This window comes from Felis catus, chromosome B4 (assembly GCF_018350175.1).
Source record: "Felis catus isolate Fca126 chromosome B4, F.catus_Fca126_mat1.0, whole genome shotgun sequence".
Lineage (NCBI taxonomy): Eukaryota > Metazoa > Chordata > Mammalia > Carnivora > Felidae > Felis > Felis catus.
This window is the reverse complement of record NC_058374.1, coordinates 82,343,404-82,365,355: the sequence shown is the minus strand read 5'-3', so window position 1 is coordinate 82,365,355 and position 21,952 is coordinate 82,343,404. Positions and strand designations below refer to the sequence as shown.

Genomic DNA, 21,952 nt, shown 5'->3' with positions numbered 1-21,952 from the left:
ATGTTTTTATTTAAATGTGAGTTACAGTAAAACCTTAGATTGTGAGTAACTTGTTCTGCAAGTGTTCCACAAGATGAGCAAACATGTCTAATAAATTTTAACTTAACAAGCAATAGCTTGCAATACAAGTAGTATGTGACACCAAATGTCACATGATCACAACTGAGCCAAGGGTTCTTGAAATTCGCTTTGAAATACTAGTGCTTTGGATTATAAGCATGTTTCCTGAATAAATTATGCTTGCAAACCAAGGTTTTACTGTGTATATTAGGCAGGGTTATAAGCATTTTTACGTGTATTGTCGCTTAATCCTCACATCAGCTGTATGGAATAAGGATAATTATCCTTGTAAGTGATAGGTCTTTTTTTTTTTCTCTTAGCTTGTTATGGAAATTGCAAGTATATACAAAAGTTACAAGAATAGTATAATAGACCCCCATATACCTATCACCCAGATTTAATACTTATCAATTTAGAACCTTATTCTTTCTAGCAGCTAATAGTACTCCATCCTATAGATAAACAGTAATTTCATCAGTTTCCTATTGGTGGAAATTTAGATAATTCATAGTAGCAAAAAATGCAGTGATGAATGTTGTTATGTAACTATTTTTATACTGACACAAGTATGTCCATATGATAAACTCCTTGCAGTGGATTTGCTGCAAGGGGATGTGCATTTTTGTCTAACAATACTGCTTTCTAAAGCCATGTAGTTATCTTCCATCATAGGAGGTTTATGTTTAGATATATTACCTTAAGGAAATGGCTTATGGAATAGTTTTAAGTTTACTTACTTATTTTTGAGGGAGAGAATCCCCAGCAGGCTCCATGCTGTCAGCACAGAACCCAATATGGGGCTTGAACTCACAAACTGTGAGATCATGACCTGAGCCAAAATCAAGAGTCAGACGCTTAACCAACTTAGCCACCCAGGCGCCCTATAGAATAGCTTTAAAGTACTGATGTTTTGGGGACTTCTAGAGTAAGAAAGAAGATGAGGTAAATACAGTGATAATTGGCTTGTGTGGGTTAACAGTGAAGTTTGAAAATTCTAGAAGTTTCATTATCCTTAGAATATGTAAAATGTGTAATTCTTCATTTAGAGGGCTTTGATTTTATTAATGAATTTCTAAACAAGGAATTTGAAAGTGTGTGTGTTTGGGGAGGTGATTTTGCTCTTTAGAGGGATAGTTGTGGTTAGACTACAGAAAGGTTCTGGGTCCCTGAAGTTTGGAGGATGTCTTGTATGTGCCTATGAGTAGGAGAGAAATTTCTCAGTGAAGAGAAGAAATTTCCCATGAGTTCCAAAATGTGATGTGTATTTATGGCTTGAGCTTAATTGTGCCTGAAGGAGTTGGAACACAGCAGAAGGAAGCTTCCTCTCTGGGGTTCCCTTTCTACCACGAGGTGTACTGCAGTAATTGTGCTTCAAGATGGGAATGTGAAGAAAGTCATTAGCTTGAGGTTGGCGGAGGTCTTAATGGCATTGGACTTCAAGTAAAACATTACACTTCAGTGACCCTTTCTGCCAGAACAAGACAGAGAGCTGGAGAAGGAAGAATGACCAGGAAATGGGAAGAATTCAGGAATTTCTTTAAAGTAGGAATATTCAGGGCTAATATAGGTGCTTTGAACATTCGAAAGGAGATCTTCTTGCTTCATCTTTGGCTTGAGGTTCTCCCAAAATATGCTTGTTTCTAGTTTGATCTCCTCCCCACCCCTCACCAACACCCTCCATCCCCAAACAGGGCAGTTAAATATTGTAGGATGTAGTTATGGTCAGCAGGGGGCACCCATTGCTTATCTGTCAGTTCAGGGACCTCCAACAAAAGGATGGAGAGAGTAAGTTCCTGTTCCAGAATTGCTTCCTCTGAAAATGCCATTAAACCATTACTACCTTTCAGGGCATCAAATGGGAAAAGTGTCCGGGATACTGGAACAAAGGCTGTCCATGTCTTTAAATGAGGGACCTTAATGAGACTGGTTATGACCCACAGTTTTATGGGAGTTGTTTGGTGGAGGGTTAATGCCCTTCCGTTTATCCTGGGTACTTCCGAACTTTGTCTCCCACCCCTATGGTCCCCCCTCTTTTGTTTTCTGTTAAACCTTTTGACTAGTAGCTTACCATGTTTTCCTAATTCAAACTCCCCATAGCCTTTTTTCTTCCCACTCCCTTTGGCATTTTTATTTGTCTCACTTTGACTATTCTAGCTGGAGCTACAGTTCCCATGGGAGAAATAAAGGATTTGTAACACAAGGAAACCAGAGCTTGTAGAATAACACTTGTTAATCGTCGTCGTGATGAAAATTGAGAGCTGCCATTTAAATGAGGGTTGGAGGAATAGTCATTAGTCCGGAAGTAAATTTAAAGTTCCTAAAGTAAATGAAATGGTTTCTGGTGTCCTTTGAGTGTTTTTCTTCAACCCACTGTATATACCTCTTTTCTGATATATTTTTTTAATACTTTTCTTTTTAATGTTTTTATTTATTTTTGAGACAGGGACAGAGCATGAGCAGGGGAGGGACAGAGAGAGGGAGACACAGAATCTGAAGCAGGCTCCAGGCTCTGAGCTGACAGCACAGAGCCCAATGCAGGGCTCAAACTCACGGAGTGTGAGATCATGACCTGAGCTGAAGTCGGACGCTCAACCAACTGAGCCACCCAGGCGCCCCTATTTTTTTAATACTTTATTTAGCAAAGTAGGTTAGTCTGTTATTTGAACTCATCAATAGATGGCAGTTCAAGAAACTGAGGTTCTCTTGGGTTTCATATTTTTTTGGACTAAGGGATGATGGAGAGATAATGGGACAGAAGACCTGATTCAGGTGAATTCTTCTACATTCTAAGGTTTAGGGTTAGAATATTAATAAGTTTTCTGATTTAAAAAAAATTTCTTTCATTTCCAGGACAACAGAGAAGAAAGTGGTAAAAATTACATCTGAGATACCACAGACTGAGGTAGGTATTCTGCTCCCTAGTAGAAAAGCAGTCTTTCTATATATCTTTCTGTTTCTTACTTTTTTTTTTTTAATGTTTATTTATTTTTGAGAGAGAGAGAGACAGAACATGAGCAGAGGAGGGGCAGAGAGAGAGGGAGACACAGAATCCGAAGCAGGCTCCAGGCTGTCAGCACAGAGCCTGACATGGGGCTCGAACTCACAAACTGAGATCATGAAGTTGGACGCCCAACTGACTAAGCCACCCAAGCACCCTTCTTTTTATTCTATCTGTATCATCACTTTAAAGAACTGACTCATACGCAGAAAATCAGTATTGACAGGTTTTGGTATTGATATATTTTTCTGCCACCACCTGCCTTTGGGAAAATATTTGGGTTGGCATAGTCATCTTTGAAGCCCTAGTCTTTTTGTATATAGTACTAAGGCTTTAGTGGTATCTCTCTTTAGATGTTGGCAAACTAGGATTAGAGTTTGGGAGGATTGTACCTTGGAAAAGATGAAAAATAAGGGAAGATGTCACTACTGGAAAGCTGGTAAGACTGAAATGTCTCTGGACTTTGTGTCAAGATCTCTGAAGTTAGGTTCCAGTTGAGATGTATGGGGTTTTTTGGGGGTTTTTTTGTTTGTTTTGTTTTGGTACCTTTAAAGTAGAGATGGCATAGGACAACACTGCCTCATTTCTAACTGAAAGAGTACTACTAGTGTTGGAACCAAGCTGTTCCTTTGATCCGTTTTCAAAGGTCAACTAAACACAGCTTTTGTCTTCTTGGCTTCGTGCAGAATGTGGGTTTTATTTTATTCCTTTCCTTTTGTTTTTGAGGACATGAATGTAATAATAGTCTTTTGTGTTTGCTTTCTGGAAAAGGCTGTTGAGTTAAGCCCTGGGTGAATACAACCTGATATCCTCTAGGGGTGTCAGTATTCTCAGTTTAGACCTTATGAAATATACTTCTGATGTTCTAAAGATACCCTCTTCTAAACAACTTTTCTCTTTAAAGAAGGAAACCAGAAATTAATTTTTCTCTTCCACTTCTTTTGTCTTTTTATCACCTAGAGAATGCAGAAGAGAGCTGAGCGATTCAATGTACCTGTGAGCTTAGAGAGTAAAAAAGCTGCTCGGGCAGCAAGGTGAGTGTCCTGAGCCTTTTAGATCTGAGATAGTGATAGTACGAAGGTGGAGGCGTGATCCTAGATTTTAAATATAATTCTTGGTTTTAAGTAGAATAGAGACCTTGCTGAAAAGAAATACTCTTTTGGCTTTGTTCAGAACATCTCTCCTGATTTGGATGTAGTAGCTATAGATTGGGTCTTATCAAGCAGAATTTTTCTAATAGGTGAAAGTCAGAAACTGACTTCCCCCAATTTTGATAAGGCTCCCTTTTAGCTTATTCTGTGGGCTCTTGGTGAGAAAAAGAGTAAACTGAACCTCTTTCATGAGGTTGTTAGAATTAGCTAATGATTGCAAGGCTTGAGATCACAAGCAAGAAGTGCCATATGTACACTTGACACGGAGACAGACAACCAGGAGTGTGAACAGCTTCCTAAAATTTAACTTGTTTTTCTTTCTACAGATTTGGGATTTCTTCAGTTCCATCAAAAGGTAAGAGTACAGAGACTCGAATGAGAAAGTTGTCTTTATATTTTTACTTTTCTGTCACAACAAATTAAGGCAAACTTGTTAGTTTTAGAAAACCTTTAAGAGGTTACAGCATTCACCTCTTTGCTTTACGTAAAACTTAAGCCTTCCCAGGCAATTTAGCATAGGAGGGAGTACCAACATTTGTTTTGGTCTTCTTGGACATCTTTAGAGAAGTTTCATTTTTTTATTACTTTCCCTACTTATTCTGGTGTCTCAAATCAGCATGTAATTATTGTGTACCTGTCCGGTGTTCTGCCTTATGTGAGTGGTGAAAGAACAGAGTTCTTTTGCTTCAGCAGTCTTAACTTCTAGGAATTTACAAGGAAATGATCTTGGATATGCTTAAAGACTTGGTTAGCCATAAGGATTATCACAGTATTATTTTTAGTGGTAATTGGAAACAATGTAATATACAATAGGGAATTGGTTAAATAAATGTGTACCATAGTATATAGTAGAAGACTATGTAAATGTTAAAGTGATACTGAAGAAAATTTGTCAGAAAAATATTAAGTGAAAACAGGTTATAAAATTGTATTTGCAGTATATTCCCCTTTTGGTAGTAGAAGTACACATATGGATAGAAAAAAGTTGGGGTTGCCTGACTGGCTTAATTGGTGGAACAAGTGACTTTGGATCTTAAAGTTGTAAGTTCAGGCCGCACATGTGACCATGGAGTTTACTTAAAAATAAAAATTAAAAAAATTTTTTAATATAAAAAGGAATAGAGGTTGGAGGAATATATACTAAATTGTTACTGCTCCTGGTCTCTGATTGGTGGAATTTTGAGTGACGACTTTTTGCTGGTCTATGTTTTTAAAATTAGTACATTGAATATGTATCTTGTAATAAATTAGGGGAAAAGTTACTTCTTAAAATTTTTTTATTTTAGAGAGAGTGTAAACGGGAGAGGAGTAGAGGGAGAGAGAGAATATTTTGTTTTGTTTTGTTTTTTCTTTCAAGTGTAAGCTGGGGAGGGGCAGAGAGACGAACAGAGGCTCTGAAGCAGGCTCTGCCCTGACAGCAGTGAGCCCTGAATTCACAAACCATGAGATCATGATGAGCTGAAAGCAAGAGTCAGACACTTAACCTACTTAACCACCCAGGTGCCCCAGGAAAAAGTTACTTTCAAAAAGAATAAAGTCCACATTCTAGAGACTTAAATTTTAAATGTAATATCTTAATCTAATTTAGTCTTCCTAGTGATCTGTCAGTTTAAAGTGTGTTAAGAAAATGTCCTCCAAAGATCTAGTGTTTTGGTGTGCTTTTTAAAAAGACTAGCAAAATTCTAGCCACTATCACTACATGTTTTGTTTTATTTGTTTGTTTATTTTTAAATGTTTATTTTTGAGAGGGAGAGCATGAGCGGGGGAGAGGCAGAGCAAGAATGAGACAGAGGATCCAAAGCAGACTCTGTGCTGACAGCAGAGAGCCTGATGTGGGGCTTGAACTCACAAGCAATGAGATAGTGACCTGAGCCGAAATCAGACGCTTAACCAACTGAGCCACTCACTCACCCGTCTTTCTTTTTTTTAACAGCTTTATTGAAATATAATTCATATTCCATATAGCTTATCCATTTAAAGTATATAATTCAATGGTTTTTTAAAAAATATATTCACAGCATTGTGCAGTCATCACCACAGTCTAATTTTACATGTTCATCTCCCCAAAAAGAAACCCTGTACTTATTAGCAATTGTTTCCCATTCCCTCCCACCTCCCCTACCCAAACAACCACTCATTTTCTTCTGTGCATATAAATTTGCCTTCATATAAATAGAATTGTACAATTCATAGTTTTTTTGTGACTGGCTTCTTAGCATAATGTATTCAGGGTTCATCCACATTATAGAATGCATCAGTACTTCCTTTCTTTTTAATGTTGGATAATTATCCATTGTATGCATATGCCACATTTTATCCATTCATCAGCTAATGGACATTGGGGTTGTTTTTACTTTTGGCTACTATAGCTCATGCTGCTGTGAACATTCATATATAAGTTTTGGTGTGGATGTATGTTTCGTTTCTCTTGAGTGTATAGTGAGAAGTGGGATTATTGGGTCATATGGTACATTCTCTGTTTAACTTTTTGAGTAACTGCCAAATTGTTTTCTAAAGTGGCTCTACCAGGGCGCTTGGGTGGTTTGGTTAAACATCCGACTTTGGCCCAGGTCATGATCTCTGTGTTGGGCTTTGTGCTGACAGTACGGAGCCTGCTTGGGATTCTGTCTCTCCTTCTCTGTGTTCCTCCCCTGCACTTGCTTTGTCTGTCTCTTTCTCAAAAATAAACATTAAAAAAAATTAAAATGTTAAATAAAACTTTTTTTATTTTCTTCTTTAGGCCTGTCTTCTGATGCCAAGCCTATGGTAAGACATCTTTTTTTTATACCTTGAGAGAGAAATCTCAACTCTAGTTTTAAAGTTAGAAACAACTTCTCCCCAGATCATAGGACTCTCTGAGATCATATGAGTTTGGTGACTGTTTTCAATATAGTGTTTTATGTCCTAAATAAAATGAATTGAGTACTTAGAGGTCAGGAAAATGCCATATCTTCAGAGTCACTATAGACATCTTCCTTCCTATCATTCTTCTTGAAAAAAATGAATAGATTTTGTTAGCTACAGGACAATCCATATAATTCTTTGTTTTAGGATACTGTAGTTTTAGGCCTTATCCAGTGGCTTTGGACAATGTCTGATTCTTAGTTACCACAAGTGAATCTGTGGAAGCAACTTATGAGTTCTGTTGGTAGATACTGGTATTTTTCAACACTACCTATTAAATATAAAATCCTAAAATAAGGAATACTAGAATATGTCTGGACCATTGTGATTAGGTGGCATATTTAGAAAATGAAAACAAATACTTTGGGTGGATGATGTTTGACTTTATGAAATCCTGTTTGGGATTACAGTGTAGTATCATAAGTGAAGTTGAAATGTAGTAGTACCAGTAGTTGCAGTAGTAGTAGTAGTAGTAGTAGTAGTAGTAGTAGTAATGAAATGTCCCACATATCCTTATGATAGTAAGTTTTGTATATCAAGGCTTCCAAGAAAAAGGAAGAGAATTGAATTGGGTACTGGTGGTAGATTTGGTTTCTGAAGTAATGAGAGCTGGGTATAGAGTTAAGAACTATTGCAAAGGCTATGTATAGGAATTAATGATTTTGAACTGTGAATAATAGACTTGTTTGGAGGTGATTATTTAGGTATTTGTTTGCTCCTTCAGGCAGTGTTTGGCCTACTTTGATTTTAAACACTCTTGAGGCTCTTGCCACCTTTGATGAACGAAGGAGGCTGGGCTGAATCTTTGACTGCATTCCAGAAAAGGCCTTTTAATAATTAATGGCATGGATGGGTGCTGCTTAGTTTCCTGATTTGGCACATATAGAGTATCTTTGATATTGTAGGTTTAATTGAACTCTTAGCTTTGGACTATAATTTCTGCTTTTTGTATTTTCTGTTTTGATTTTTTTAAATATGGGTTCCCCCTTTGCCTTTTTTTAATAGGTTAACCTTGATAAACTAAAGGAAAGAGCTCAAAGATTTGGTTTGAATGTCTCTTCAATCTCCAGAAAGGTAAAGTACTGTTTTTGCCACCTTAGAACAGCTTGGGGGCTACATAGACTGGAAATGACTGTCCTGAGAATATAGCAAGCTATTCAGCACTTCATTTCATGAAGTCTTTTGACTATCACCTCTTCTCACTGACTTTTTTATTTTTTAATGTTTGTTTATTTTTGAGAGAGACAGCATGAGCGGGGAGGGACAGAGAGAGAGGGAGACACAGAATCTGAAGCAGGCTGCAGGCTCTGAGCTGTTAGTGCAGGGCCTGACACAGGGCTTGAACTCACGATCATTGAACATAAGATCATGACCTGAGCTGAGGTCGGATGCTTAACTGACTGAGCCACCCAGGGGCCTCCTCTCACTGAGTTTTGATTGCATTACAGGAATTATTTCACATAGCGAATTTTTTTTTTTTCCCCTGCAGATTTTTTTCAGTTTTCACTCAGGCAGTTAGAACATGGTCTGCATTTCTCTTGGTTAGGATGTTGAATTCAATGATGTTAAAAACCTGCTACATCTGCTGTAACTTCTGATATAGTTATAATGGAAACAGGAGATGACAGTCCTGTCTTTAGATCAAAGGTACCTAGAAACAAAATTTGAAGGTTTCCTGGAACAAAAACGAGAAAATTATTTCATTCTTTCTGCTCCTCTGCTAACAGACACTATTGAGTTTATTAAGCAAGATAACACCTGCTGTGTGGTGCAATCAGTTCTACAGGGCATTGTTGTATTTGGAGTTTTGCCAGGCACATTGGCGAAAATGCTGAGGATTCTCCTTTGCCTAGAGCAGGTAGTCTCTTAATCTTTGTTCTGTGAGAATGAAAGCATGTTTCTTGGTTGTTGAAATGGGGACAGGGTTAAGGAAGACTACTTCAAACCAGAAGAACTGTCAAAAGAAAAAAAGTCCCTGGGGCGCCTCCTGGCTCAGTTGGAAGAGCATGCGACTCTTAATCTCAGAGTTGTGAGTTTGAGCCCCATGTTGAGTGTAGAGATTACATAAATAAATAAACCTAAAAAAAAGTCATTTCTTACTTGAGTATGGAAACATTTAACTCTCTGAAAATCTATTGGAAAATACTGACAGTGGTTGTTACATTTTTGCTCAGGAGAAAAATTGAGCACTAAAAAGTAAACACTTGTGACTCAGTGGGGCTTCTCAGACAAAAGTGTGCTCCATTTTCCTTCCTTTTAGGTTACGTTTTTTATGTTTACCAGAAGCATAACATCAGGTCTTTGTGCCCAGCTTGATGCTGAGACCTTGGGTGTTCAGTAGGGGTATTTACTAGTTTATGTGAAATTTTAATTTATTTTTTATTATGTTTTTAAATGTTTATTTATTTTTGAGAGAGGCAGAGAGAGGATCCCAAGCAGGGCCCGTGCTATTAGCACAGAGCCCATTGTGGGGCTCAAACTCACGAGAACTATGAGATCATGACCTGAGCTGAAATCAAGAGTCTGCTGCTTAACTGACTGAGCCACCCATGTGCCCCTATTTCAAATTAAAAAAAAAAAAGGAGTTGAGAGTAGGCAGAGTGTGTGATTCTTAAACCACATGTAGCTTAATTGGGAAAAATTATAATAAACCAAGTCTTTTGTGTTTTGCTCGATAGCCAAGGGGAAGGGTGCTTGGATCTGTGGCCTCAGTTCTTATCTGTCTCCTTTTGTATATGAAGACTAGGTGTCTGAGAATCGTATTGGAATCAGTGTAATAAATGGAAATTGTATGCAAAGAGAATATCTCAAAAGTTACAAGCTTCCAAGCAAAGTGGTTCCTGGAAGAAATCTCAGCAGTAACTTCACTGTAGAGAATTGTGTGTTCCATTAAAATTAACAAAATTGAACATACTATCTCCAGCTATGTAGCTCATTTGGGTACATTCCTGAGAGGAGTTTGCCCCTCACTTTATACTGCCCACCTGAGTTATTTTCATAGTATTTCATTACAGGGATATCAGCCGTTTCACTTCATTTACCTAGAATCTTTCTCCATATTTGATTTGCTTTCATTTTTAGTCCATAGGAAGAAGCTAAAGCATGAATAAATACATTTTTTAACTTTGTGACTTTGAGCAAATTATTAAACTTCTGTAAAACTGGGAGTAACACTAGTAAACTAGTAACACTAGTAAAACTACCTAACACTGTTTGTGAAGGGGAAATGCGTATATGAAATTATCTAAAGTAGTGACACTTTGATCTTTAATAAATGTTTGTTTTCTTAGTTTTGTTGGCCACCTGGCTTTATGACTTTAATTGAGGTAATTAACTTTTGTGTTTTAGTTCATCACTGATAAGATTTCAGTTCCTATTTTAAATCTCTGAAGAGTTGGGGCACCTGGCTAGCATGCAACTCTTTTTTTTTTTTTTTTTTTTTTTTTTTTGTATGTTTGTTTTGAGAGGGAGAGAGTCCACACATGTGTGTGCAGAGGAGAGGCAGAGAGAGGAGAATAAGAGAGAATCCCAAGCAGGCTCCGGGATGTCAGTGCAGAGCCTGACGTGGGGCTCCATCTCACGAACCACAAGATCATAACCCGAGCTGAAGTCAAGAGTCGGGCACTCTTGCCCAAAGTGTGCAACTCTTGATCTTGAGGTTGTGAGTTCCAGCCCCAGGCTGGGTGTAGGGATTACTAAAACAAAATAAATAAACTTAAAAAAATAATTAAAAAAATTAATCTTTGAAGGGTTATAATCAGATAATGGTAATTGGTAAAACTCTCACTTTATGAGTTCCGTTTTCAGATAACGGTCATTGTCATACATATGTTCTAGAGTAGTTTTCTTAAATTCTGTAGCAAAATACTAGTTAAAAAATTTTTTAATTTAATTAATTAATTTATTTTTAGAGAGACAGAGAGATAGTGTGAGTGGTGGAAGGGTGTAGAGAGAGGGAAAGAGAAAGATTGAGTCCCAAGTAGGTTCTGCACTGTCAGCACAGAGCTTGACGTGGGGCTTGAACCCACAAACTATGAGATTGTAACCTGAGCTGAGATCAAGTCGGATGCTTAACTGACCCACCCAGGTGCCCAAGGTTTTTTAAATTTCTAATTCATTTGGGCCACCTGGCTGGCTCACTCAGTAGAGCATGTGACTCTTGATCTCTTGGTCAGAGAGAGCTTTCTTAAAATTTTTAGGGGTGCCTGGAAACTGAAATTTTTAATTAAATTTAAATAGCTACATGTATATTGGACAGTTCAAGCCTACCTTATATCTCACACAGTTTTCACACTTGGAAGTATCATAGAAATTCTTTATCAGACCACATACTTGGACCACTGTCTCTGTAGCCCAGAATTTTTTAGTGCCTATAGAAGATAAGCAGTTTTAGGGGCTCCACGTGGCTCAGTTGGTTCAGTTACAGATTCTTAATAACCACTCAGGTCATGATTTCATGATTTCATTGAGCCCATGTCAGGCTCTGTGCTGACTTTGTGGAGCCTGCTTGGGATTCTCTCTCTGCCCTTCTTTCTCTGCCCCTCCTGCATGCACATATGCAATGTGCGCACTCTCTCAAAATAAACATTAAAATATATACATGCAACCTCAGAGTGAATGTGGAAGGAGAGAAATTGGAGGAGAGGGAGTAGTAAGAGATAAGAAGGACTAAGTGTTCTTTTTTTCAAGTAACTTTTCCCTCAGAACTTAGTTGTTCTAGATCCAGATCCTCAAATTGCAACTGGCTGCATTCTCAGTGAGAGTTGTTTGGTTCAGAATCTTGTGCTTAACTGTTCTCTATCACCAGAGATGATTTGCTACTTAGTATTTGGTTGGCCAAGGTTAGTGACCTGATTAAGTTTGTATTTATGGAACAGCCAGATCAGCATACTCTGGCCGCCTCACTCTGGGGTCCTGGGTTCCAGTATAGCCTCCTCTAATATAATTTGGTCATCTATCTTTCAAGTTTTATAATTCTCTAGGCACAGATCTCATTCATTTAGATAAAATGCAAATAGTGGAAGTTAGCAGGTAGTGTAGAGATTTCTCTTTTCATCCTAGTATTCTGAAAAAGGCAATGAGAAACCCCCCTCCTGTTATCTCCATTGCATGGGGTTTGTGTTTGCTTGATCCAGCTTAAATCCCAGATTGCTTGCTGGTTTCTCTTCAGTAGATTCCTCTATAGACCAGTGTATATGATAAAGAGAAAGCGTGTGAGAGGAAGTGAGCCATGGGTCAATAGTGTTTATGACTGATTTTTTTTTTTTTAACTGTCACAATTCGATCATTTTTTCTTTATATTTTAGATTTACATCTTGAGCATGTTACAAATTTGAAGAAACTAAATCTCTGCTATTCTTCTTAGGCTGACTTTTGCATGACTGCTCGTGTATTTCAGCTTTCATCTCCACTAGTATACTTTACATGTTAGGCAGTACACAGAAACTTAAAGAAATCTGGCTTCCCTCCTCACCCCCCCCCCCCCATCATCTTCCTCCTTTCCCCCTGCCCAAGAAAGGCCTGTCCGTTCATGTTTCCAGCTCAAGTCTCAGTGAATAGAATCCTGTTGGTTTAGGATAATGGGAAGTGACAGGGCAAAGAATGGCACTGGCATTTATAGACATTTTTTACACAAGAGGCTGTAAATTGTCCCCTCCAACTCTTTGGACTATTTGAGGATAGAATGGCATGCCTTTTCTCATATAAGCCTCATGGTGACTATGGGCTGAGAAACCTCCCACCCCCTCAAACAAAACAAAACCCAGATAAAATAACCTCTGCCTGGTTGGTTCTGATTGATCACCAGCTAGGTTTTCAGTCTTGTGCTTGACTGGTTGTTGTTGTTGTTGTTGTTGTTGTTGTTGTTGTTGTTGTTGTTTTCTCCCCCCTCTCTCTGTCAGTTTTCCATGTCTCCTAAGAGGAGTAGTGTTTGGGTTAGTCCTATTGGTGAAGGACAGGACTCGGCTTGGCACGTAAGAAACTCATCTTTGAAAGGAGCGAGAGATGGATAGAGGGAATAGATGGGAAGCCAGCTCAGTTAATAGGTGATGGTCATAGGACGTTAGTTTTATCAAAACTCTGGGCTTAGAGTTATGGTGTTAAGTGATGTAGCTAATTTGGATTGTTTTGTTTTCATTTTTTCTCCCCAAACATTGGCATATTTGGGGGAAGTAAAACTTGATACTTTAGGAAGTTATAGAACATCCAGCTCAGTAAGTATTAAAACAAAACAAAACTGAAACTCAGGCACTAAGCAGAAAACTGAAATGTAGTTTATACTCTTCTCCCCCACATGTGAGGGGCATGTGTTACTGCTTCTTGGTTCTTAATTAGTAGTAGAAACTATAGGCATCTTTTATCCCTATTGACCTTAGTATATCTTCCTTATTTCTGTGCTGGCATTTTACTGAGATTTCCCTACTTTGTAGCTTGTGTTAAGGTCACTGTCCTAATGAGTTACCTTGAGGCCTGTATACCCTAAAGGCTGCTTTTCCTGTGTTTTGATTTTTGCCAGTTTTCTTCCCTGATGGTTATGGTCTGTGTTATTATACAGTGTCCGAATATAAAAAGGTTAAAAAATTAAATATCCCTCCATTGATCATTGTCTTATTGTTGAGGCTGGTAGTTAGAAGATTGTTAGGCAGTGATTAGTTTCATGAACTTTTCATGTAATTACACGTTTTTGCTCACCATTGCTTGGGGATGAACCACATCAGAGTGAGAGAGATACTGGACTTTCCTTGTTTTTTGAGGATGTCACTGAAATCTGTTGAGCTATCAGAGAAGCAGCTGGGACAAAGAGTCAGTTCCAGGCACAGGAGAGCATCAGTGTCTCCTAGCATACAGATTTCACTGTGGCTAAATGATGGTGGGTTGGTTTCCATTCAGTCTCTTCTGGAAGGCCTATTTGATTCTGTCTATATTCCCTTCCACCACCTGAAATAAATGAAGAAATGTTTGTTCTTCCTCCTCAGCATTCGGTTTTGGTATAGAGGGATGTGGAGAGAAGGAAGTTCACACTATGGATTTAGTCATAGTCATCAGCTTTCTCAGAGAGTCTATAAATTGTTAGAGTTTAGGTATATGTATACAAACCTTTTCCAAAGGAAGAACTGTGGGGCCACGCATAGGACATTGCCAACATGGTACTATAAGAACATGGTAGAATAAGAAAATATTCTACCATTCTACCAAATGGTAGAATATTTTTTAAAAAGGTAGTGGTAGAAGATTTAGATCCCAAGATAAGTTGGAAAAGTAGCCTGCTAAGTGGGTTTGGATTCTTTTCCATCCAAATATACTCAAGTAGCAGTACCTAGGCCAAGTACACTACTTAATTCTCTATTAGCCTTTCTCATGGGGCCCCATGAGACCAAGAAGAATGCATATAGTAGGATTGTAGATGGGAAGAACTTAATTGTAGATCTACTTAGACATTGTATTTCATTGAGCAGGGGTTTGGGGGGGAACATCGCACACCTCATCCTGGATTGGCATTTTCCCAAAAATGCTTCTTCCACTTGAAAAACTACATTATGTTGAGCTTACATTAACCCACAAGAAAAGATTTGTATGGGTTTTTTATATATGGTACAGATAGCATTTGAGAGTGGCTGTCAGGATGAATTTCAGGAAGAGCTAAGATGAACCCCACATAGTTAGTTTCCGGCATTTCTTAGGAGCATTTTGGGGCCCAACTAAAATTTAACCAGTCCTTAAAATTTTCTTCTATTTAATAATAATTTGAAAATGAATATTTGGCCATTTTTTTCCCTGCCTCTTCTCTAAGATAAAAACTGCTGTTTCTCCACCCGCCCATTGGAACAAACCTTGAGGGAGTGGTGAAGGAGCTGTTTAAAGAGGAAACAATAGGGAAAACTCTCTGACCTCAGTTTATCCCCTCATCTGGTTCTTCATTTGTCCCTGCTGAGGAACAGAACTTGTCTTTTGTCTGTAACACAAATACATCTTCACCTCCCTCCCTTCCCACTCCCCCCCACCACCCGCTCTTCTCACTCTCTTCTATTATAGTTCCAATCAATGATGTCATTATGTGTGCCATTCAACTGCTGTTGAGCCACTTGGCTATAGGAATTTGGAAGAGCAAAGAGGCAGAATGGAATTTTTCTCTGTCCTGCCCAGGGCTCTTGAAAATGTATTCCAATTTTAACTTGAGAAATAGGAGTCAGGTTTTTCTTTGCTCTGTTTCTTCTTCTACCCTCCCATCTATATTCTAACCCTTAAACATGTTTTTACCTAGCTGTGTGTGAGGGAAAAATTGGATAAGAAGTGTTAGGAATATAAATTGAACACTTGAAGAAGAAAAACTTTAAAAATTTGTGGAAGCAAGATGAAAATTTTGATGTTTTGTCAGCATTTATGGCTGGTGTTTTGCCCTGTTTCCTATAAGTTGGGTCTTTGAGAAGTTTCTGGTAGAGGGTTGTATTTCCCTAGGGTGCGTGGTTGAGAACACTAAGGATCTTATACCTTTTCATTTTATTTTTCTTACCTGATTTTATACCTAAAGAACTAGAGGTAAGGAAGTTTGTAGTAAGAAAAAAACTTACTCTTCGCTATCTCCCCAGCTAAACACCCCACCCCCACTTACGTCTTTGCATTCCTTCTTCTAACATGTCAGAACTGATGGCTTTGATAAAAAACAAGTTTTATGCCTCTTTGTGGTTCCCCTGTAGTATTTTCCCTAAGAATAAACACAGCCTGGAAAAGGAGGGAATGCTGGATTCTGTTGAGTCTGTTTTATTTTAAATACATTTAGTTGTTTGTGCGAGCCAGGTTGTTGGGGTGGGATCATTCTCTGAGTGTCAGTTTAAAAAAAATTTTTTTTTCCACTCATGGTACACAAGGTAAATAATTTTTTGTATTTTTTTTAACATTTACTTATTTTTGAGAGAGAGCCAGAGTGCGAGCAGGGGAGGGGCAGAGAGAGAGGGAGATGAGAATTGGAAACCGGCTCCATGCTCTGAGCTGTCAGCACAGAGCCCGATGTGAGCTCTAACTCACTGTAAGATCACGATCTGAGCCAAAGCCGGATGTTTAACCGACTGAGCCACCCAGGTGCCCCTCATTTTTAAAATTCACTTGCAAACACATATCTGATTGTATATCAGTCTGACTTGGGAGTGACCAGTACCTGTGTCTAATTTCGAGGTGACCAGTAGCTGGCCTGGCATTTTTAAGGAGAGCAGTATCTGTCTGATCACTCTCAGATACTCTCCCTGTGGTGAAATGTGAGCATGAGCTTAGTTTCTGAATCCAAGTCTTATCTGTCCTTCAGAATCTGTATGGGAGAAAAAAGTATGGGGTGTTTTTTGGGTTGGTTTGGTGGTTGGTGTGTGTGTGTGTGGGGGGGTGGGTGTGGGTGTGTATTACTACTTTTGGGGGGGGTCTGAGAGCTCATGGTTTGAGAGTTGCAGCAATATAGGGATGTTTAAGATGTATTTTAATACTTGAGAGGCTAACACTTGAGTAATAGTGTTCCTTGGACTAACATCGATAAGTAACATTTTATTTTTGAAAATACAGGTTCAAAAAAAATAGATATAAGTTCAATTCAAATAAAGTTTAATAATTATATGACAGTTCATTTTCTTAGGTATTCACTGGAATAATAGAATTACTTTTCAGGCCTGATAGCTGATGCCGTGTATTTTGGAGATAGGGATGGGGATGAGCCAGGGTGTCAGATTGGGAGATATTTTATGGGGGGATATTTGGTGGTGATGTTTGCAAACTAGCAAAGGCCCTGTTTTTTTTTTTTTTAAGATTTTTTATTTTTTTATTTTTTAAGTAATCTGTACACTCAACCTGGGGCTTGAATTTACAATCCCAAGATCAAGAGTCTTGTGTTGTACTGACTGAGCCAGTGAGGCACCATGAAAAGTCCCTCCTGTTCTTAATAAAACCTGAGGTGTTGGGGGTGCCTGGGTGGCTCAGTCGGTTGGACATCCGACTTTTGGTTTCAGCTCAGGTCCTGATCTCACAGTTGATGGGATTGAGCCCCGTGTTGGGCTCTGTGCTGACAGTGTGGAGCCTGTTTGGGATTGGAATTTTCTCTTTCTCTTTCTCTCTGCCTCTCCCCTGCTTGCACTGTCTCTATCTCTCTCAAAATACATACTAAAATAAATAAATAAAATCTGAGGTGTCTTGTTAAGATTTAGAAAATGTTAGCTCCTTCCCTCCCCTCCTTTCCTTTGTTACTCTTTTCTCACATTTTTTTTAAATAGTATTTTAACCAAATTTTACCTTCTCATTGCTAGAGCAGATTCTTAGGTCAGAAATTGAAATGTATTTTCAGGATGTTCTACACTTGGAATTCATGTCAAATATTGAATCTTTAAATCTCTAGCAGTGAAGATGTGTTCCTGAGAAAGATATTATGTTTATAGTGCTTGCTTTCTGGATTTTAGAAAGTATCAGGTGAGGAGTTCATTGAGGTATAGAGTAGAGGAGGAAGTTACAGAATTTTCACTACCATGTTCATGCTTAGGTATGAGGTAGTTGAGGAAGTGCAGCCGGAAGTGAAAAGAGCTATAAGATGAGAGCCTTCATGTAATGGACTTCTTTGGTTCTCTAAATAACAAGCAAAGCATATGAGCCCTAAGACAAATTCTATCTGTTCTTATGTCTGCTCTCTACTGATATTCCCCCTCACCCTCTGTATCAATTCTGCAGAAAAAAAATACTTTTGTGTACTTGAACCTAGTTGCCTCCCTCTTTCCCCCACATACCTGAAGTCTTCCCTGATCTTGTTTTGGCATGTTTTCCTTGTATTGAGCTCCTCTTGCAAAAGAGTTTCTGTGTTCTGCTGCTTGAATTCTACAAAGGAAGCAAGACAGGTGTGCTCCTTAGAGCCAGCTGTGATTTCTTCATAGTTTTCTTTTGCCTTTCATGCCCCTACAGCTGAGATACCCTGTTTGTAGGAAGTGTAAACTTTTTTAGAAGGCCTGACGCTTTTGGGGAAAAATTGGGAGTCAAGCAGCAGCCTTGTTTGGACTTGGTGAGATTTTTTTTTTTTTTTTTTTTTTTGTAATTTTGGTCTCTGTTTTCTTAAAGCCATTTGCAATTATTCATAGCTGTAGCTGCACATAAGGCTCACCAGGGGACCCTTTTTAAAATACATTTCCCTAAGTAAGCTCTTCGTTTTGAGATTCAGGTTTATTAGGTTGGATTGAAGCCAGAAATCTGCGTTTTATTTTATTATTTTAGAGAGCAAGAGAGAGCATGCTAGCAGGGGAGAGGGGCAGAGGGAGGGAGAGAAAGAGAATCTTGAGCAGGCTCCATGCTCAGCACAGAGACCAACGTGGGGCTTTATCCCACGACCGGAGCCAAAATCAAGAATCAGACGCTCAACCAACTGAGCTACCCAGGCGCCCCAGAAATCTGCATTTTATTTTATTTTATTTTTTAATTTTTTTTTTTAACGTTTTACTTATTTTTGAGACAGGGAGAGACAGAGCATGAACAGGGGAGGGTCAGAGAGAGGGAGACACAGAATCTGAAACAGGCTCCAGGCTCTGAGCTGTCAGCACAGAGCCCGACGCGGGGCTCGAACTCAGGGACTGCGAGATCATGACCTGAGCCGAAGTTGGCCGCTCAACCGACTGAGCCACCCAGGTGCCCCGAAATCTGCATTTTAAAATATTGCAGATGGGGTGCCTAGCTATTTCAGTTGGTAGAGCATGTGACTTGGGTCGTGAGTTCGAGCTCCATGTTGGGCGTAGCTCTTAACATTAAAATACGTGTGTGTGTGTGTGTGTGTGTGTGTGCGCGCGCGCGTGTGTGTGTGTGTGTATATATTACAGGTGAGAAGAATCTGCTTTCCTAGTGCCCATTCTAATTTCTGAATGCTCAGGTAACTATCATCCTTCGTTCTCTGTATATTTGGTTAAGACCACATTTACTTCCCCTCAAAGTTTTTAGCTTCCCTCTACTGACTTCTTGACATTTCTGCCAAGCTCTGCATCACTTATCCTTAAAAGCAGCAGCTTCCTGGCTTTTAAGGGAGGGAGGCTGGGGACTTTTAATAGAAACTTGGTTTCCGGGGGTCTCAAGTGTGAAGCCTTCATTTCCTCCACCTGCCTTGCTTTGTCCTACAATCAGCTAGATCAAGACCGAGACGACCTCCTCTGGGGTTGGAGAGGAGTGGGGGTTGGGGAAGGAACTTGATTTAGATAAAGAGAAAAAGTGATGGGAGCTCGTGACTCAGAAGAGTGTTTGGTTCTGAGCTGTGTTTGGGGACTTCAAATCTCGGGAAGATAGGAGGAGATACAGTTCCTGGTGGTCTCTAAATCTCATGTAGCTTTAAATTTCCTGGCATCCTCTTGGCCCTAGAAAGTTGATTCTGATCTCACAGTTGAAAAGTTTTTAGAGTAGGTAAGATGGTTGTATTGGGAAGTGTATTTTTTGTTATGTGTGTGGGAGTGTTGGGAGTGTCTCTATTATTATGTGCTAAAATGGCATACCCTTTACTAGTCCAGCCCTTCACCTTTGTCTTTTTTAGTTAGCTTCTGTGCATTAGTGTTTAGGACCACCTTATCTTCTGTGGTCTGACTGGCATAAGCAGGCTCAGGAATAAACATGTTCAGATGAATTTCAGAAACTGGGACAGGGAGGTGACAGCTGTGTGTTGAAGCATTGCAGTGTTTCTGAGAGAAAAACCATCAGTTGCTGTCATTCACTCTGAGAGTATGAAATTGGAAGCCCACTTACCCTGGAGTGTTTCATAACCTTTACCTCTGGGAAGTCAAGGCCATGTCATTATTAATCTACCATCGCTTGAAAGCCCCCAGCCTCTGCTTTTCATCCTGACATCAGTCACGTGGCGGTGAGAGTCAGGAAAGTGCCCATAAAGCTCTTCCTTTTCTTTTTGCCTGACTCTTACCTTACATTCCCTTGGAAAATCAGACTGGCCTGAGAACTATTAACATTTTTGTATGATAATTCGTTTACAAAAGGGGACAGTTATTTGTTATTTTTGAAATGCAACCCATCTTGGCTCGCACTTAGTCTCTGTTCTATCATTCCAGGCAAAAGACTTCTGAGAAAATAATTGTTAAAGTGAGGTAAATAAAATGGCAGAGTTTATGTCGTGATGGAAATATATAGGAGACTCTTACATTGAAGAGTGTTGAATGTGAAGAATAGCTGTCATTAAAACAGTTCTAGGAGAACAGCCTGCTCCAACTCATAGTAGTACCTGAGCTTCCCTGAAGTGTCTTTTTCTGCTTATAAGGATATCTCTGACTTGTTTAGATTGAAATTTCTGCTTCTCAAACATGGTATAAGGAGGGATGATGAGTGATGAGCTGTTGCACTGACCAGGGAAAATGTCTGGCTTGGTTAATTCATTTGGTCTCCTCGGAGAATAGTGAGGATATCTTTTTTTTTTTTTTTTTAATGTTTATTTTGGAGACAGGGAGAGACAGAGCATGAGTGGGGGAGGGGCAGAGAGAGAGGGAGACACAGAAACCAAAGCAGGCTCCAGGCTCTCAGCTGTCAGCACAGAGCCCGACATGGGGCTGGAACTCACAAACCATGAAATCATGACCTGAGCCGAAGTTGGTTGTTCAACTGACTGAGCCACCTAGGCACCCCAGTAGTGAGGATATCTTACATTTAAATTCAGTAAATACTTTTGTGTTTTGGGAATTACACTTCCCTAAAAAAGTCTTGGTTACATTTGGGTCACTGTTTTGTTTCTCCTAGTTGTTGTTGTTGTTGTTTCTGTTTCTTCTTCTTCTTCTAAGATTTTATTTTTGGGGGCACCTGGGTGGCTCAGTCTGTTAGGCATCCAACTCTTGCTTTCAGCTCAGGTCATGATCTCACTGTGTTGTGAGATCAAGCCCCTCTTTGGGTCCTGCACTGGGCGTGGAGCCTGCCTAAGATTGTTTCTCTCCCTCTGTCCCTCCTCTGCTCGCTCTGTCTCTCTCTCTGTCTCTCTCTCTCTCTCTCTCAAATACGTGTGTGTGTGTGTGTGTGTGTGTGTGTGTGTGTGTGTGTGTGTGTGTATGTGTATGTTTTTATTTTACTTTATTATTTTTGAGAGAGAGAGAATCTTTTGGGGGGGGTAGTTTCATTTTATTCTTTTTTTTTTTTTAATTTTTTTTTCAACGTTTATTTATTTTTGGGACAGAGAGAGACAGAGCATGAACGGGGGAGGGGCAGAGAGAGAGGGAGACACAGAATCGGAAACAGGCTCCAGGCTCTGAGCCATCAGCCCAGAGCCCGACGCGGGGCTCGAACTCACGGACCGCGAGATCGTGACCTGGCTGAAGTCGGACGCTTAACCGACTGCGCCACCCAGGCGCCCCTAGTTTCATTTTATTCTTAACAAAAGGAAAATTTAGGTTTAAGAGAAAGTCTTTTAGTTTGTTAAGACATGTTTGATGGTTAAAGTCTTTTTTTTAATTTTATTTTTTTAAATTTACATCCAAATTAGCATATATATAGAGAGAGAGAATCTTAAGCAGGCTCCATGCTCAGTGTGGAGCCCCGTGTGGGGCTTGATCCCACAACCCTAGGATCACGACCTGAGCCAAAATCAAGAGTTGGACGTGTAACCAACTGAGGCCACCCAGGTGCCCCAGTATTTTATTTTTTTAAGTAATCTCTGTACCCAGAATGGGGCTTGAATTTACAACCCGTAGATCAAGAGTTGCATGCTCTACCAACTGAGCCAGCAAGCCACTCCTAGTTTCTTTTGATGATTCAGGATGGCATTGGTAATAAGATTGTATCTTGAAGATGCAGATTGGGTTTGGAAGATAACAAAGCTAGAATCTACTCCATCTTGGATATTCTTGCTACCCTTTGCCATAGA

General features: G+C 39.3%; 1 protein-coding gene and 1 long non-coding RNA gene across 3 annotated transcripts in view; one reads left to right on the top strand and one right to left on the bottom strand.

Moving 5' to 3' along the window:
- The window catches only part of LOC101090953 (SAP domain containing ribonucleoprotein), a 55,180-nt gene that overhangs the window by 14,807 nt on the left and 18,421 nt on the right, over positions 1-21,952 (top strand). For both annotated transcript variants that reach the window (XM_003988857.5, XR_006600772.1), the window contains exons 5-9: positions 2,911-2,962; positions 4,019-4,092; positions 4,536-4,564; positions 6,950-6,975; positions 8,119-8,187. In XM_003988857.5, coding sequence (XP_003988906.1) covers positions 2,911-2,962; positions 4,019-4,092; positions 4,536-4,564; positions 6,950-6,975; positions 8,119-8,187 — 250 coding nt within the window. The remainder of the gene's footprint in view (positions 1-2,910; positions 2,963-4,018; positions 4,093-4,535; positions 4,565-6,949; positions 6,976-8,118; positions 8,188-21,952) is intronic.
- LOC109501620 lies at positions 13,761-15,103 on the bottom strand. The gene is made up of 2 exons (XR_002743903.2): positions 15,001-15,103; positions 13,761-14,049 (listed from the first exon to the last, which is right to left on the bottom strand). It is a non-coding gene; the product is annotated as an uncharacterized LOC109501620 (long non-coding RNA).